At 36.2% G+C, this 19,184-nt stretch overlaps 3 protein-coding genes and 1 non-coding gene across 4 annotated transcripts; 2 read left to right on the forward strand and 2 right to left on the reverse strand.

Moving 5' to 3' along the window:
• Positions 1-1,320: 1,320 nt before the first annotated feature.
• On the forward strand, positions 1,321-8,317 carry LOC111801912 (alpha/beta-Hydrolases superfamily protein). Its single transcript, XM_023686141.2, has 11 exons — positions 1,321-1,804; positions 3,108-3,199; positions 3,699-3,817; positions 4,052-4,187; positions 4,513-4,564; positions 4,671-4,771; positions 5,712-5,894; positions 6,128-6,285; positions 6,407-6,461; positions 6,613-6,666; positions 7,749-8,317. Exons 1-11 carry the CDS (start codon positions 1,564-1,566, stop codon positions 8,169-8,171), a joined length of 1,614 nt encoding a protein of 537 aa, XP_023541909.2. The 5' UTR covers positions 1,321-1,563; the 3' UTR covers positions 8,172-8,317.
• A 1,215-nt stretch (positions 8,318-9,532) lies between these two features.
• LOC111801319 (DNA-directed RNA polymerases II and IV subunit 5A-like) lies at positions 9,533-12,421 on the forward strand. The gene is made up of 5 exons (XM_023685269.2): positions 9,533-9,640; positions 10,761-10,970; positions 11,057-11,236; positions 11,321-11,434; positions 12,120-12,421. The coding sequence occupies exons 2-5, from the start codon at positions 10,770-10,772 to the stop codon at positions 12,243-12,245; spliced, it is 621 nt and encodes a 206-aa protein (XP_023541037.2). The 5' UTR covers positions 9,533-9,640; positions 10,761-10,769; the 3' UTR covers positions 12,246-12,421.
• Positions 12,422-14,573: 2,152 nt separating this feature from the next.
• Positions 14,574-14,680, reverse strand: LOC147791300 (small nucleolar RNA R71). The gene has a single exon (XR_015422550.1). It is a non-coding gene; the product is annotated as a small nucleolar RNA R71 (small nucleolar RNA).
• A 2,371-nt stretch (positions 14,681-17,051) lies between these two features.
• On the reverse strand, positions 17,052-17,865 carry LOC111802632 (protein PHLOEM PROTEIN 2-LIKE A9-like). The gene is made up of 3 exons (XM_023687064.2): positions 17,731-17,865; positions 17,581-17,672; positions 17,052-17,507 (listed from the first exon to the last, which is right to left on the reverse strand). Exons 1-3 carry the CDS (start codon positions 17,794-17,796, stop codon positions 17,099-17,101), a joined length of 567 nt encoding a protein of 188 aa, XP_023542832.2. The 5' UTR covers positions 17,797-17,865; the 3' UTR covers positions 17,052-17,098.
• Positions 17,866-19,184: the final 1,319 nt, after the last annotated feature.

The raw sequence follows: 19,184 nt of genomic DNA on the forward strand, positions 1-19,184 counted from the left end.
GTTAATCCGATAATTTTTTTTTTCTATTTTCTATTCATAGTTCTAATTTTTCGGTTGTTACACTTGTTTACCTGTTCATGAGCAATACTTCGAATTGACATGCTTAATTTTACGACAAAGTTTGACTATGCTCAAGCTGGGCTCTGTACGAGTATTTAATAAGTCGATCTTTATAATTAATTCAATACTTTTAAAGAGTTCGACCGTATGGAGAGTGGAGATATTTTGAACATCTAACCTTTTGGTCGTATGTATAAACGTGCTTGCCATGTGTTGAACTACACTATAACCTGATTTTGGTTAACTTTATTAATTTAAACATGTTTGCGGTTATTAAATAATACCTATGATATTACTATAAATATATAATAATACAACATATTTATCAAACAAAAAAAAAAAAAAAAAAAAGGAAAGAGCTAAAATTCATCGAATCATGAAACATTATACGTGTAAGGGTCACAGGGCATGTGTCGTTCATACAATAATCAAGTCATCCAATCAAGCCACAGTATAACTACTTACTTGGTTGTCCTGAACCTAAGTGACTATGCTTCCTTGATGCTAGTTTAAAACTACTCCTTGAAATCTAATTCTGCCTAAGGAGTCCCACAACCATAAATTAGAATTCTATTATAGAAATTGACTCAGCTCTATCTAAAAAATAGTCATACTAACCTTAAATGTTTCTAAAAGTATTTAAAACGCTTTTCAAAGAGTTGAAAATGGTAGGAAAGGATCTAAACATATTAAACAATAGCCAAATTAGCTGAAAGCCCGACCTAGAGCTGTTAGAAAATATATTCTCAAACTAGCTCCAAATCACAAAATTGGGATGAAACAGAGGAACGATTGTGACTCAGTAAGTCGATGAATCTTCCCAAGTTCCCACTTTTTCAATCTAGTCAACGTGGGATAATTTTTTATTTTGTTTTTTTCTTCCTAGTTCTAATTTTTCAGTTGTTGCACTTGCTTATCTGTTCATGAGCAATATTTTGAATTGACCGGTTTAATTTTATGTCAAAGCATGAATATGCTCAAATTAGGTTCTGTACAAGTATTTAATAAGTCGATCCTTATAATTCATTCAATATTTTTGACAAGTTCAACCATATGAATTGTGGAAATATTTTGAACATCTAACCTTTAAGCATTCTAAATTTAAGGATCAGTAAAAATACAAAATTTTTAAATGAACTCTAAAAAAAAAAAAAAAAGAAAAAACATTGGGAACTCATGTTATTTCTGTGGATTTTTCCCACATTTTTTTTTAAAATTTTCTAAATAGAAATAAATTATGGATTTATCTGTTGAGGTGGAGCCGTGGAGGACATCGACCGACGACTTCGATTCAATCATTTGCAAGTCCGGACAAACCTCCGCCTCTTTCCTTCAGATTTCTGGTTGCCACGCTTCAGGCATTTCCAAATCCTTATCCGATCCTCATTATTCTGCTCGCCGTCGCCGTCGCCGTCGCTGTCTTCTTCTTCTTCTTTCTTCTCCGATTTGGGGTTCGTTGACCAGCTTTCTGCCTGCGAATTGACCTTCTTTGGTTTGATTGGTATGGCTGTGCTCTTGGAGGAGATAGTGAAGTCGGTGGAGTTGTGGTTGAAGCTGATCAAGAAACCCGAGCCGTACGTCGATCCGAATCTCGATCCTGTTCTTTTGGTTCCGGGAGTTGCTGGTTCGATCTTGAACGCGGTTCATGAGGATACGGGCAAAGAGGAGCGAGTTTGGGTCAGGATATTAGGGGCTGATACTAAATTCCGAACCGACCTCTGGTCTTTTTACGATCCTTCTTCTGGTAATGTTATTGGCTTTCTATTTTGTTTCGTACACTAGTTTTTCTTTGTAAATTTCAGGTAGCTTTGGTGATTGGGGGTCGTTTTTATAGCTTTCAATTTGTGTTCTTGTTTTAGGGTTTGGGTTCCCTTGGAATATGATGTTTCGAAATGATTTCATTGCTCAAAAATTTTGGGAAAACAAGGAGATGGAAGTCATCAATGTAGTAACTTGTATATGAAGGTGTAAAAACTTAGCTCAGCTTCTCCAGCTTTAGCATATTTTAGATGGCCTTCTAATTTATGAAGTTTGTTATGATTCCCGTATTATCAGTTGTTCAATTGTGTCGTGAGAACTTCATTAATAAATGACTCAAATGTTGTGAGATCCCTCGTTTGTTGGGGAAGAGAACGAAGTATTCTTTAAAAGGGTGTGGAAATCACTCCCTAGCAGACACGTTTTAAAAACATGAGAGGAAGCCGGAAAGGGAAAGCCAAAGCAGACGATATTTGCTAGCGGTGGGCTTGGGCTGTTACAAATGGTACTAGAGCTAGACACCGGACGATGTGCTAGCGAGGAGGTTGAGCCCCGAAGGGGGGTAGACATGAGGCGGTGTGTCAGCAAGGACGCTGGCCCCAAAGGGGGTGGATTGAGGGGTCCCATAATCGATTGGAGAAAGGAACGAGTGCCAGCGAGGATGCTGGGCTCCAAAGGGGGTGGATTGTGAGATCCCACATCGGTTGAGGAGGAGAACGAAACATTCTTTATAAGGGTGTGGAGACGCGTTTTAAAACTGTGAGGGGAAAGCCTGAAAAGAAAAGCTCAAAGCGGACAATATCTGCTAGCAGCGGGCTTGGACTATTACAAATTTAGTCAATCCTCGGTTTTAAGAAGAAATGGATTCTACTTAAAGGTCATACTAATTTGTCTTGAAGAGAGCTTGCAAAGATTGCCATGAATTAGACGTAGTTTACAATGAATAGGTGGGTACTTAAGTCAATGCTGCCTCAGTATTGATTTTATCCAACGTTACGAATCGATTATAGAACTTGTCAAGTAGTTGGCTGGAAACTGATTTAGTTTTGCAAGACTTGGCTAGTCTGGTTGAGCTGCTAACTTTTCATTTTTCATAGTTATGTCGATAACACTTTTCCCCTCGAAAACTTGTGATACAATTTTTTTCCGGTTTGCTCTGGTGCTTGTGATATGTGATGAGAAAATGCTTTCAATTGTGGAGGGGGGAAAAAGAACACGAAAAAAGACGAGAAAAGCTTGCCATCATTCTATGTCTTTTTCTAGTGCACTAATATCTTCTTGTGAAACAGGTGAGACTGTATGTTTTGATCCAAAGGTCAAAATCAAAGTTCCTGATGAGAGAAACGGATTGTATGCAATCGATACTTTGGACCCTGACATGGTATACTTTTAGTCTTACTATATACTGAATTTTGCTTTTAAAAATACTTAAGTCCAAACCCGTTGGCACTTGGGATGGACCGAAAGATCTAATCCTTTTCTTCACGTGCATCTGCACACACTAAGACATGTACGTTTTATTTTTAACGATCGGTTTGTATATAATTATGTTTAATCATAGATAAATTTGGGTTTTGTAGATAAAGTATCAGTATATACATGCATGTGTTATGCATACAAGCACGTTCCAACTCTCAATTTCATGAATATGTTGTATTGTGTTTAATGTATGTGGAAAATCTTATAGGGCTTAGCGATGATTCTTGTCGAAACCGTGTGTAATTTTTATATTTTATCCCAAAACTTCAAGCCATATGAATTCTTGAAAATATTCGATTCAGTGTACAAATATTTTCTGATTGTCTTTCTTCAATTTAGCCAATTAAAGTAGTTGAAACTTATACCTAATAGACTGAACAAGATTTTTATTTGCATCATAGATCATTGGATGCGATTCTGTTTACTATTTCCATGACATGATTGTCGAAATGACCAAGTGGGGTTTTCAAGAAGGAAAAACGCTTTTTGGGTTCGGATATGATTTTCGTCAAAGTAACAGGTATCAACTAAACTTCGGATTATTTTATCACTACCGACATCTTCTTTCAATACCTTTGATATTTTCATTTTCGTGATGTAACTTACATATCAGGTCATATAATACTGTCCCTGCTTTGCACTTTCTGCACGACTTGTAATATCCTTATTGAGTTTTCCGATATCGATTGTTTATATTATTCTTAGGTTCCTTGTTCGGGGTCTTGTAACACTTTTTCTTACCTGTTTTTTCTAGGTTGCCTGAAACGTTGGATCTCTTAGCTGCGAAACTGGAAGCAGTATATAATGCTTCAGGAGGGAAAAAGATTAATCTTATTAGTCATTCAATGGGCGGTCTTTTAGTGAAATGCTTCATGAGCCTGCGCAGCGACGTAAAGATTTTCGTTCTCCACATTCTTTATCTATAATCATCTATAACCGTTTTCATCCGAACTCCTATGGAACTAACATTTTTTTTCAATGGAGGGGCAAAAATCTTGCATTGTATAATTTGGGTGATCCATTCTCTTTACAATTTGCACTGATTAGTTGATTCACATAAAAACACTCCAAGTTATTTTGTTAGTTTATTTCATTTTATCGTTTCCTTCGGAGAAGGGTGGAGGCTCGATTCTTCTGTTTCATGTCTATTTTCGTGTATTCCTTCTCCGCTACATGAAGAGTTTTAATCAAATAGTTTCTTATGTTTGTTTGCAGATTTTTGAGAAGTATGTGCAGAATTGGATTGCAATTGCTGCTCCATTCCAGGGTGAGATTCAAAAGTATTTAAGATATGAAAGATTTCTTACCATATTTATGAGAGTTCATTGTTTTTGCAATTGCTAGACTGAATAATTGAAATATGGGTTTAACAGGTGCACCTGGATATGTTACATCTACCTTTGTGAGTGGAATGTCATTCGTAAATGGATGGAGAGAGAACTTCTTCATATCAAAGTGGAGCATGCACCAACTGGTATGAATCAAAAGGACGATGTCCATTATATGTTTCACGCTCATATTTATTTTATTTTTTAAGACGGAGGAATTTGGTCTCGTGATTGACGTGGTAGTGTCGAGCCATCTTTTCTCTGGTTACTATCTTTTGACTTTTCAGTTGAGCTTAGTTCTTTCGGTTTGTCGTTAGATTTTAGCCTTTAAGTGGTTTAATACTTATGATAGATTGAATATGTGAGATCCCATATCGGTTGGGGAAGAGAATGAAACACCCTTTATAAGGGTGTGGAAACCTCTCCCTAGCAGACGTGTTTTAAAAACCTTGAGGGAAAGCCTGAAAGGGAAAGCTCAAAGAGGACAACATTTGCTAGCGGTAGGCTTGGGGCGTTACAAATGGTATTAGAGGCAGACATCGGGTGATGTGCCAGCGAGGAGGCTGTTCCCTGAAGGGAGGTAGACACGACGTGGGCACCGCCAGTAAGGACGCTGGGACTCGAAGTGGGTGGATTTAGTGGGGGTCTCACATTGACGGGAGAAAGGAACGAGTGGCAGCGAGGACGCTTGGCCCTGAAGGGCGGTGGATTGTGAGATCCTACATTGGTTGGGGAGGAGAACGAAACGCTATTTATAAGAGAGTGGAAACCTCTCCCTAGCAGATGTGTTTTAAAAACCTTAAGGGAAAGTCTGAAAGGGAAAACCCAAAGAGGACAATATCTGCTAGCGGTGGGCTTGGGGTGTTACAAAATATGTAGAGGTTATTTTGATTTCTTTCCTCTCAAATGTGACTGATACTCGTCTTCTTAAGAAATCGTTCTCCTCTTTTTTTCTTGTGGATTTGTTGAGGTTTGTGTTTTTTTCAGTTTGATATTCTTGTGCAGATTGTGTTTTAGTTTTTGAATTGTATTTAAATTTTTGGATACTCTTCTGGCTTAGTTAATACTCGTTTTTCCCCTCTTCAGCTTATTGAGTGTCCATCGATTTATGAACTAATGGGCTCTCCGGACTTTGATTGGCAACACATTCCTCTACTTGAAGTCTGGAGAGAGAAACTTGACGCGGATGGAAACGCTCACAAGTTGTTGGAATCTTACTCGCTTAAAGAAAGTGTCGAAATACTGACAGAATCTCTTTCGACAAACATGGTGAGTTCTAATTGCTTATTGTAATTTTTCAAAAGGGAACATTATCAGATAAGAACGTTATTCTCATCGATCGTTCTGCTTAGAAAGTTCTTGAAATAGATGATTTTGAAGTAAGGTTTGGAAAGCTTGTGGTTTATGGTACCATTGGTTGTTGTGTGCGCAACTATAAATAAATCACGTACGAGATCGAAGTTATAACACTTTTTTTTTTCTATATACTTGAACCGAACCAGATTCTTCATGATGGAATGGATATTCCCCTGCCATTTAATTTGGAGATCTTGAAATGGGCGAACGAGACGAGGGAAATTCTGAAGAACGCTAAACTACCTCCTCAGGTCAAGTTTTACAATATATATGCAACAGGTCTCGAGACGCCGCATACCGTTTGGTAAGTCTTCGTTATGCTAAATGATATTTGACATGAATTCATTGTAGACGAAATGTTTCGATTATTTTGATGTTTGCTTCATCATGTTATTTTCTGATATGTCGAATTTTTCTTGGTTTAGCTATGGAGATGCAGAAAATCCTGTTGCTGATTTACAAAAACTGCGATACATTGAGGTCATTGTTGTCTATTCTATTGCATCTTTTCAATTATGATTTAACATTTTGCTACGCAATTCAATTTTGTCCTATGATTCTCTCTCTTTTAGCCATCTTTTAAGTTATAAAAATCAATCTCGAAAGCTTACTTGAATTTTCTTGATTTCAGCCGAAGTATGTTTACGTCGATGGTGATGGGACAGTTCCCGTGGAATCGGCAATGGTTTGTTACCTCACCCTCTTCTTCTAACTAATCAATTAGGCATTGAGATTCTGCTCCTTGAAATATGTTTCTGCCCCAAACCCTTTTTACTAAGAGTTCCTTGGAGGTTTATTCTGTTTCGTTTCGCTTTTTAGATGATGATCTGATGTATTTTTTCCCATTGTTAAGATAAAATTATGAAGTTTTTAGCTTGGATCTAGAATTTTAGGTAGAATCCCAAAACGTCCCGTAACGTTTTTTACTAAGAGCCTCTTGGTGGTCTGTCCTTGTTTTGTTTTGCTTCGGGTGTACTTTAGCCTATAGTTTAGATAATTTTCTACCATGTGAATATGTGATCGTTTTCCGAACATGTAGCTTTCTCACACTGTGTTGCTGCTAATTTTGGTTCATTTTCGTCAAACACAAACATGTAGCTTTCTCACACTCCGTGTTGCTGCTAATTTTGATTCATTTTGGTTGAACACGAACATGTAGCTTTCTCACACTCTGTGTTGCTGTTAATTTTGGTTCATTTTAGTCGAACACGAACATGTAGCTTTCTCACACTCTATGTTGCTGCTAATTTTGGTTCGTTTTGGTCGAACACAAACATGTAGCTTTCTCACACTCTGTGTTGCTGCTAATTTTGGTTCATTTTGGTCGAACACAAACATGTAGCTTTCTCACACTCTGTGTTGCTGCTAATTTGGTTCATATTGGTCGAACACGAACATGTAGCTTTCTCACACTCTGTGTTGCTGCTAATTTGGTTCATTTTGGTCACACTCTGTGTTGCTGCTAACTTGGTTCATTTTGGTCGAACGCGAACATGTAGCTTTCTCACTCTCTGTGTTGCTGCTAACTTTGGTTCATTTTGGTCGAACACGAACATGTAGCTTTCTCACACATTGTGTTGCTGCTAATTTTGGTTCATTTTGGTCGAACTCGAACATGTAGCTTTCTCACACACTGTGTTGCTGCTAATTTTGGTTCATTTTTGTCGAACACGAAGATGTAGCTTTCTCACACTGTTGTTTTGGTTCATTTTGGACGAAAGTGATTGCAAAAAATGCTCAGAAGCCATGGTGCTTTTTTCTTTTCAGGCCGATGGACTTGATGCAGTAGCGAGGATTGGGGTCCCTGGTGAGCACCAGCGTGTTCTTAGAGACCACCGCTTATTCCGAAGCCTCAAGCATTGGCTCAAAGCAGGCGATCCCGACCCATTCTACGACCCACTGAACGACTATGTGATCTTGCCAACTGCTTTCGAGGTCGAAAGCCATGTGGACAAGGGTCTGCAAGTAGCTGCTCTAAAAGAGGAATGGGAGATCATCTCCAACGACCAAAATAAACCAGATGAGTTGTGTAATGGGAAGCCATTGGTGAGTTCCATAACGCTATCTCGAGTTGTCGGGGACTGTCCATCTTCGAGGGCTGAGGCTTGCGCAACCATTATCGTTCATCCCCAGAAAGAGGGTAAGCAGCACGTTGAGCTGAATGCTCTTAGCGTATCAGTCGATGCATGAAATTATTTCTCATGCAACGATACGTTGTTTCAAACTAAACTCGACTGCAATCAGCCCCACGAGCGTGCGCAATTGATGAACAATATGTACAGTCATTTGTACTTAATTTATGTGGTGAAAATGTATATTTAAAAATTTGGACACCACTTTTTTATTTTTTATTTCTTATGTATTATATAAAAAAAAAAGAAAAAAAAAGAAACGCAACTGAATGATTGTTCCTCTGTTCTAAAAACAATGACCCAAATAAAAAAAGAAGTTTCTTTGGAGTGGTCTAATTGGAAGAAATAGTTTTGGTACACTACACGACACGAGACACGAGTGATGGGTGGAGGTGAGACACGATCAATATAAAAAATCTTTCTCAAGTTCAGGTGCAGGCAACTCAATCACAAGTGCTCGGACCAAGTTCCAGTCATGGTGCAGGCAACTCAATCACAAGTGCTCGGACCAAGTTCCAGTCATTAGTGATTGTAGCCTGAATCACCGATTCGATTGAACAAATGTAGTGACGCGACCTCCGATTGAACAAATGCAATGACGCGACTTCTGTAGGGATTTAGTTTATGAATTCACGTCCCACGTTCTCGATTTAAAGTGGTCGGATCAGAGAGGGAACCTCGCAAGAGCACCTAGCAACATCAACATCAATTTTCCGTATTAGATCCTTTTGTTTAAAGGTACAACTTAAATGAGAAAGACCCGACCAAGCAAAACCAAATTCGAAAACAACGAGAGGAGAAATCAAATTTGAAAAGAACAACTAAAATGTAAGGAAGAGAGGAGAAAACTCTTCAACTTTCATTATTGTATTTAAAAAATAATATCATTAACATTTTTTATTTATTTAAATGTTTATGTCATCCATCAATTATCATCTTAAAAATTAATGGTTTAATTTCCATTATTGGAATTATTAAACTAAAGAATAAAAATAGATGTCACGTTTGAATTTATATAAAATTAATTTGCACGATAAATTTTAATTAATTTAATCGATTCACATGTAAGCATCAATCAACAACAGCATAATTCAATGATTAAAATAGTTAGACGAACACGACTCTCGACAATGGTATGATATTATCCACTTTGAGCATAAGCTCTCATGACTTTGTTTTGGGCTTCCCCAAAAGGTCTCGTATCAATGAAGATATTATTAGTTGATTATAAACGCATGATCATTCCCTAAATTAGCGGATGTGTGACTTCCATCTTCCAACAAAAACCTCATTGAGAAGGTAATTAGGTTTTAGAGGTAAAGAAAATTAAATTGTTTTTGGCCAAAAGAATGCTTAGAAAGAACACTTCCTTATAAAGCTCCACAATTGTTGGAAGACCTAAACCAACATATTTGGGTTGAGAGAGAAAGCACTGCAAATAAAAATCAAATCAACCATAATTTCCTTCTTAATCAGGTTTTTCAGATACATTTTCTTCTTAGAAGTTCATAGCACTCTTGTTTTCGGGTATGTGATTTTGTTGATATATATATATTTGATGGATTTGATGTTGTTCTCGTTTTTGGCTGGATTAAGGTTTAGGGCTTTTTTTTTTTTTCCTACTTGTACTTCTTTTTGAAATTTGATTTGTTTCAATGTATGCGTCGGTCGGAATGTTTCAATGTATGCGTAGATCAGAACGTTTCAATGTATGCGTAGATCAGAACGTTTCAATGTATGCTTCGAAACGAGAGTTTGTGATTTAGCAATTTTCTTTTATTTGGCTATGGAATTTCTATATGTTGTACGATTAATTCTCCCGTGTTTTTGGTTTAGGGTTTGAGATTTATACCGTTCTTCGTACTACTTATTGAGAATAATGATTGAGAACTGTTTGAAATTTGATCCTAACGTTTCAATGTATGTGTCGAATCGTGTTTGTAATTTAGCGATTTCCTTATATTTGGCTCTGAAATTCCTATATGTTGTACGATTAACTTCTCCTTTGTTTTTGGTTTAGGGTTTGAGATTTATACTGTTTTTTATATACTACTTATTGAGAATAATGATTGAGAGTTATTCGAAATTTGATCATAACATTTCAATGTATGTGTGAGTGTTTGTGATTTAGTGATTTCCTTTTATTTGGCTATGGAACTCCTATATGTTGTACGGTTAATTTCCTCTCTGTTTTTGGTTTAGGGTTTGAGATTTATACTGTTTTTCGTACTACTTATTGAGAATAATGATTGAGAACTGTTTGAAATTTGATCATAAAGTTTCAACATATGTGTCGAAAGTGTTTGTGATTTAGCGATTTCCTTTTATTTGGCTTTGTAATTCCTATATACGGTATGATTAATTTCCCCTCTGTTTTTGGTTCAGGGTTTGAGATTTATACGGTTCTTTGTACTATTTATTGAGAATAATGGTTGAGAACTGCCCGAAATTTGATCGGAACGTTTCAATATATGCGTCGAATCGAGTGTTTGTGATTTAGTGATTTCCTTTTATTTGGCTATGGAATTCCTATATGGTGTATGATTAATTTCCCCTCTTCTTTGGTTTAGGGTTTGAGATTTATATTGTTTTTCGTACTACTCGTTGAGAATAATACTGAGAACTGAATTGTTTAACGATTTATTAGCTAAAAGCGATGGTGTTATCAGAGGAAGAAATCACGAAACTCTTTAGAGTCCGAAAAACATTGATGCAAATGTTGAAAGATCGAGGCTACTATGTTGGAGATTTGGACATTGAGATGTCAAGAAATCAATTTAGGAATAAGTATGGTGATAACATGAAGAGAGAAGATCTTGTTATCAATAAAGCCATGAGAAATAATAGCTCTGATCAGGTAGAGTTTCATGCTATACAATGATAATATGAATCGTTAGTGATCCTTTTATTTGTTCATCTCTTGTTTATGGCTCGTTTCTATAGATATATATATTTTTTCCTGATGAGCCGAAGGTCGGTGTCAAGACGATGAAAACATATACGAATCGTATGAAATCGGAGAATGTTTTTCGAGCTATATTGGTTGTTCAACAGAATTTGACCCCGTTTGCTCGTACTTGTATAAGCGAAATATCGTCTAAATTCCATTTGGAGGTTTTTCAGGTATTGTTTGAGACTAAGCTGCAAAAGTTTTGTGATTTTCATATCATTGTGCTTATAATTACCCTTTTCTACTTGTTGTTGAAGGAAGCTGAATTGATGGTTAATGTTAAAGATCATGTTCTTATTCCTGAGCATCAGCTGTTGACAAATGAAGAGAAGAAGACGTTGTTGGAGAGGTATACGGTGAAAGAAACGCAGGTGAGTATCGATTTTTTTCTCGAAAGGCACCGAAGTGAACTCATTAAAAAGTCTCTTGAAATGTATATTGTTTTTGTGAGATCCCGCGTTCGTTGGGGAGGAGAATAAAACATTTTTTTATAAGGGTGTGGACACCTTTCCCTTCCCTAGTAGACGTGTTATAAAAACATTAAGAGGAAGCCCAAAAGGGAAAAACCCAAAAAGGACAATACTGTTTGCGATGAGTTTGAGTTGTTACAAATGGTAGTAGAGCAAGATACCGGGCGATGTGCCAGCGAGGAGGCTGAGCCCTGAAGGGGGTTGACACGAGGCGGTGTGTCAGCAAGGACACTCGGCCCTGAAGGAGGTGGACATGAGGCGGTGTGTCAGCAAGGACACTGGGTCCTGAAGGGGGGGGGGGGGGGGGGGTGGATTGGGGGTCCCACATCGATGGGAGAAGGGAACGACAGTGAGGACTGTGCCCTAAAGAGAGGTAGATTGTGAGATCCCACATCAGTTGAGGAGGAGAACGAAGCATTTTTTATAAGGGTCATTCCTTACAAGGGTCTTGAAACCTCTCCCTAGTTTTAAAAACTTTAAGGAGAAGCCCGAAACGAAAAAAATCCAAAAAGGATAATATCTACTAGTAGTGAGCTTGAACCGTTACAATTTTGTTCTAACATAATGTTGTGTTTGTTTATCTCAGCTACCTCGCATTCAGGTCACTGATCCAATTGCTCGATATTACGGGTTGAAGCGTGGACAAGTCTTGAAGATCATCCGACCAAGTGAGACTGCAGGAAGGTATGTAACTTATAGATATGTTGTTTGAGATTGCCCTAACTCGAAGAGAAATCATGGTATGGTACATGTAAATGTGTGAGCACTTTGAGCAGCCATGCTCTTCAAATAACTTTTGTTGCTTCCACATCTTTGTTCTTAGCTGCCAAAGCTTTTTGTTGGTTCCATTGTGATCACAACGTTAATTTGCTAGCTTAATTACATTCATTCCAAAAGTATGAGCATTTTGAGGAGCCTACATTGTAAATAACACTTTTCTTCACATTGACATCTTGAAAATTAACGGTTACCATCGCAAACTTAGAACCTCGACAGTCGAGGAGTCAATGCCATCAAAGAGATCTACAGAAACAGAGTGTACGAAAATGTGGATAACGACCAATTGAGGATCTCGATCCTATCAATGGAAAGTTTCTTACGACATTTTATGCGCAAAATATAAATGTTCTTTTTCACAAGAGTGAAGATTAGCCCCTCGTCTAACCTGGATCATTTCAACATGTTTTGTTCATTCACATACTTTCTACGAAAATTTTTAGATCACCCAATATAGGGAAGAGAATGAACTTTTCATTTGCATTGCCAAAACATTGGATCTTGGTTTGATTTTTATTAAAAACTAAATGGATTCTTTTGGTTTAACTCTATACCTATCCGTTTAAAGTTCTAATAATGTAAATTTAATTAATTAAAATTTTTGATAAATTGATATCCATACTTCTCTACTATAGATCTATAGTTGAATTTTTGTTGTGGAATAACTTGTGTTCATAGATATAATCATTACAATAGGAGCTCAATTCCATCACGCTCATAACTTAGTAAGAGATTAAATATTTTGTGGTTTATACAAATTTATTGTATAAGATAGTCACTTACATGTTTCCTACGTGGGTCGCATCAATATTGTAATAAGAATAAGGCACCCAACATTATCCATATATTAGAACCGATAATATTAAATTGCAAATAATATTATTAAAAATTAAATAATTAATTACGAGATTTTAGGATACAAATCTCACTAATCTCTAAATTTATTGTAATAAGAATAAGGCACCCAACATTATCCATATATTAGAACCGATAATATTAAATTGCAAATAATATTATTAAAAATTAAATAATTAATTACGAGATTTTAGGATACAAATCTCACTAATCTCTAAATTTATTGTAATAAGAATAAGGCACCCAACATTATCCATATATTAGAACCGATAATATTAAATTGTAAATAATATTATTAAAAATTAAATAATTAATTACGAGATTTTAGGATACAAATCTCACTAATCTCTAAATTTATTGTAATAAGAATAAGGCACCCAACATTATCCATATATTAGAACCGATAATATTAAATTGTAAATAATATTATTAAAAATTAAATAATTAATTACGAGATTTTAGGATACAAATCTCACTAATCTCTAAATTGCAGTGAGTGAATAAGGCATGTGAGTGAGGGTGTATACTTGAACTTATTCTTAAATAAGTTCAATAAAACTCACTTAATTTGCAAAAAAAAAAAGAAAAAAAAAAAAAGTTTGCTGTATAATCAATAATTTACTTATTACTTGTTACTTATGTGCGGGTGTATACTTGAACTTATTCTTGTGAATTTCACGCTATTTTACTATATACCTTCATAAGTAATCGAGTTTTTTTTGCACTGATGTTATGGAACCTAATTCAGTTACTTTACTTGTGATACATTGTAGTGAGTTGGAGCTAAAAAAAAAGCAATAGTAAGCTGAATTTTTTGCTGTTGAATTTAATGTATGAACCCACCTATTCGTTTGAAATTTATTTTGGACTATGAAATAGAGAGAATCTTTAGGCGAAGGTCGATGCAAATGTTGAGAATAACATAAAAGAATATACAACAAGAAGACCGTGGATCCCAACTAAATTAGCAGTTTGCAAAATTCAGCCGTGATTACAAATCCAGTGAGAATCCCTACTAATAATATTAATTTAGCAGATGACCGAGAAATGACAATTATAAATATGCAAACTCAGCTATGGAGGAGCTAAATCTGTGCATTATCAAACCCAAAATGCAATCTACTACTTTGAGATAAAGCTTGTGATGTTTCAAATGCTACAAACCATTGGGCCATTTTATGGACTACCGTTAGAAGACCCCCCTACATCTAAAGTTATTTTTGAGAGTTAGTGACTCATCTTGATTTAGTGAGTGGATAAAGATGTGATTAGATTGAGTTTATTCCCTTATTATTTGAGTGATGGTGCTAAATCATGGTTGAACACCTTACCACTGGGAGCAATTGATTCTTAGAGTAGTCTAGTAGAGAATTTTTTTCTCAAGTATTTCTCACCCACTAGAAATGCACGGTTCATAAATGAAATTGTTGCTTTTCAACATTTTGAAGATGAAACACTAAGTGATGCTTGAGAGAGATTCAAGAAGATGCTTAGAAAATGCCCTCACCATCGCTACCCCATTTTATCCAAATGGAAACTTTCTAGAATGGACTTAACATTGCTACTAAACATGTGGTGAATCCATCCGCCAATAGACCTATCTTGTCAAAGGCATACAATGAAACTTATGAGATCTCATAAAGAATAGCATCTAACAATTGTTAGTGGCGGATGTGAGAAGCAATCCAAGAAAAAAGAATTGAGGAGTACTTGAAATTGATGCTTTGACATCCATCAACGCTCAATTAGTTTCATTCATTAATATTCTCTAGACTCTAGCATTGTGACAAGGTTCATTGGCTAAAGTCAGTCCAAGCTGTTGTTGTTGTAATTTCTCAACCAGCAACTGAGTCTTGTGTATATTGTAGAGAAGAACACGCTCTTGACCTGTGTCCAAGTAATCCAATTTTATGTGGAAAATCAAACTAGTCAAGGAAACTAGAAAAATAACCTCTGCTTACTGCTTACCACTTAGGGTTGAGAAACCATCCAAACTTCTCATGAAAGGGACAAACCTCATGCAATTAGTAAAAATCCCCTAAGACAAATTACCCTCCGAGTTTTGGACAACAAAATCAAATGATTTATGGTTTTTAACAAACCATAATCCAAGGAAAATAAAGTAGTCATGCTCAACACATACTAGGGTGTAACACTCGAGTCCCGATGAGGTATTAAATACCTGATTTTTTCTATCGAGACCAAACTCCTAAGATTTTATTGACAGTCTTAAGGGTTGAATTTTAAGACTTTGTAGAAGAGAAAAATGCTCGGAAGACTCTCATAAACTTAAGAAAAACATAAATGAAAAAATGGAAAAAATTAGAAAAATGGTCAAAGTCAACCAAGAGGGGTAATTTGGTCATTATGCCCTCCTTTGGGAGGTTAGTTAAAGGTAAGAAAAGAAAAGAAACAAAAAAGAAAAGAAAAAAAGGAAAGAAAAGAGAGGAAAAGAAAGGAAAAGAAAAGAAAAGTAAAGAGAGAAGGGAAGTTCTAGAGAGAGAGGAAAGTAAGTCCGATTTCGGCCACAAGAAGTCCGATTCTGGCCGAGCCTCCTTATGTTCTAGATCCAAAGTTGTTAAGAAACGAAAAAAATCCAAAAGTAAGTTATTGAATTCTTATTCTCGAATTTCTCTTAGATCTATTAAAAATTAGGAGTTAGGTTTTAAATTTGAGTGTGTTAATCTCGGGAGGATTGCACTCGTAAGCCATGAAGGAAGTTGTAGTCCAGTAAGGGGAGTATATGAAATGCGATCAAAATAATGTTTTGATGAATGCTCTGCAAATAGAAACATGAGAAAAATACATTTGTTAATGAAAAAAAGAAAAAAAAAAGGAGATTGAAAAGAATGATTACTAAAAGATGAACAATCCCGTTAAGTTTGGAACTGTGATAATTCTCGAAGTAGAGATACACCAATCTTTTTTTGTATTTAATTTTACAATCATACCATTTTCTAATTAATTGCTTTATTTCTTATAATTAGTGAGCATGCAATAGTCCATTGTGGTTCCAAATGAAAAGAGGATCAACTTGATCAATGACGTATTGATCCACTATACCACCATCTCTTTCTTTCGTGTATACCATATTCTCCGTATCTATGCTTTGTAACTATATGATCAACCAAACCCACGTGATAGGCTATGTGTCTCTGCTATTAAACGAGAGTCTTATTTATAAGAAAATACCCGAACAAATTTTAGCCCAAAAAATAATGACCTAGCGCACTATAGTTATAACCTTCGTCAAGGTATTTTGACAAAACTATCCGTTAGAAAAGGCGACATAAAAACGAGAGGATGAAATGACCCAATTTATTTAAAGGTTAACATACTTTTTATCAGTTGCCAAAATTCAACCAATGACTGACCACAAATAATACCGTGATTCCTTTTCAAATTTATTTAGCAACTAAACATTTGAGTGAGAGGATTGTTGGGAGAGGTAAAAGGTTAGTAAAGAATAATTTCTACTTTTCGAAAACCAAAATAAAATAAAATGAGAGCTTATACTCAAAGTAGACAACAAAGTCGGTGATTCCTAACATTATTCCTAACATTCTTCTATTCGATTGTTTTTCTCAAGAAGATCAATTTGACTAATAAATTTTCCTTCCTCATGCGCAAAAGTTAAAAAACATTCTTCTAATAAAGTCATCCCAATTGTAATTTGTGCCGACAATATTTGTTAAAACCAACACATAGCTTGAAAATTCTCTATTTATAATCATTTAAAGAATCCAATCTAATAAATTATAAAGGATATGAGAATAAATGATTACAACATATTTGCCTATAATAATAGGGAAAATATGATACCTACCGTAAATGAAGACAAATATCTAAATATCTAGGTATTTGCTTATAATAAAAAGATCCAATATGATAATATGTTAAATTATAATTCATGACTAAATATCCTTAACACTCTCAAGTTGATAAAGACTCGTGGTTAACGTTCTCAACAAATGCATGGTGGATCTTGAGTCCACCCTTCCACCTCCCACTCCAAACCTCGTACATTCCGAAGTACAGACAATGGTCTCCTAGTGAACTTGGTGGAGGTTTCACAGTGATAATAAGACCCTCCTCCGGCATACTAAACTTATTTGGAACAGAACATTTGTTCTCTAGCGACATCTTTTTGTACACAAATCTCCCTGCCTTCCCAATCTTAGCCATAATGTAAACGTCACACCCTTTCCATCCAAAAGCCGCTGGTGCCATCGATACGTTGAAGCCAACTCTATAGCTTTTTCCAGCCTCGACGTTATCGGTCGAGCATGTCACCTCGAGCCACGACACTTGCAGCAGCTCCGCAGCTGCGCTCGGGTCCTTCCTGAGAGGTTAAATATCGATATATGTCGACCAAAGCATGTAAGTCTTAAATGAAAACGGATAGAGTCGCTTACATGTTTTGGTACCGGCTAGGCAAGCGCCAGTATCGGTCGTCCTTGCCCCATGTGATGTCTAAGCCTTTTGGATAAATTATGGTCTTTTTGTTCTGTGAAAATGAATAAGATTAGATATTGAAGATGGTAGAAGTAAAGGTTTGGATATACCTTAATTTTTTCTATAGCCACTTGATCTCCTTTGTGGTGAGGTGATGAATAGAAAAATCCAACCATCTTTGCTAGAAATAATGGTGAGGGAAAAGGTCGTGTAATGAAGCTTTTTATAGTTAGCTTTGTGGGAAGATATATATATAGCTTTTAGACTCCATGGAGGAGTGATTAATGGAAGAATATACAAGAAAGAACTACCCTCATAAATCTAAAATGACGTGCTGATGAATATCTGTAACGACCGTATTTTTCTTTTAAAATAAGAGTGTTTTTAAGTGCATGTCATGACCGCTCCGTGCAAAAAAAAAAAAAAAACTATCTAAGAACTTTTTATATTAAAAAAAAAATTGACATCGACTCTGGAAAATATGGTAAAAATATAATTAGAATAAAAGAAAAATATTCCATGGTTCGAAGATGTAACGACTCAGATCCACCGCTAGCAGATATTGTCCTCTTTGGGCTTTTCCTTTCGGGCTTCCCCTCAAGGCTTTAAAACGCGTCTACTAGGGGAAGGTTTCCACACCCATATAAATGATGGTTTGTTCTCCTCCCCAACCAATGTGGGACATCACAATCCACCCTCCTTCGGGGCCCAGCGTCCTCGCTGGCACTCTTTCCTTCCTCCAATCGATGTGGGATCGCCCCCAAATCCACCCCCCTTTGGGGCCCAGCGTCCTTACTGGCACACCACCTCGTGTCTACCCCCCTTTGGGGAACAGCGAGAAGGCTGACACATCGTCTGGTGTCTGGCTCTGATACCATTTGTAACGACCCAGATCCACCGCTAGCAGATATTGTCCTCTTTGGGCTATTGTGATGTCCCACATTGGTTGGGGAGGAGAACAAACCACCATTTATATGGGTGTGGAAACCTTCCCCTAGTAGACGGTGTGACGTTTATTTTGTAGCTTCATTTGCTGGTGTTATTATCTGGATATGAGCCTCTTGTCTTTACCTAGAAAAATGATAAAACATATGACGAATAATTAAAAATACATAGTAAGTGACACAACTGTTAGAGTTAGAAAATGCAACAATTTGTAACATGTCTCATGACGGGTTGAAACTACTTTTAATGATTGTTTCTTGGGCTCTGAATTTCTTTTTTAGGTGGAGTTGGATGCATGGTGCTTCTCCATACACAAATCAAGTATGCACGCATAAATTCATTATGTGGGTTCGTATACGTACTCCCTACGTATGACTATGGGCTAGCACAAACTCACACTAGAAAAAACCAAGGAAAGAAAGGAGTGTATATAATATTGTGCTATACGCATACATATATTACATATTAGAGAAGTAATACATGCTCGTGTGGCATACAACATATCTGAAGTTTTACATAAAGAATCATGGTTCAATGATATGATACACATAATACTTTTTTATTTACCCTAACATAAATTTCATATGAGTTGTATCTATACATTCATGGTCATAACGTG

This window comes from Cucurbita pepo, chromosome 9, assembly GCF_057944985.1.
Source record: "Cucurbita pepo subsp. pepo isolate OVF chromosome 9, ASM5794498v1, whole genome shotgun sequence".
NCBI lineage: Eukaryota > Viridiplantae > Streptophyta > Magnoliopsida > Cucurbitales > Cucurbitaceae > Cucurbita > Cucurbita pepo.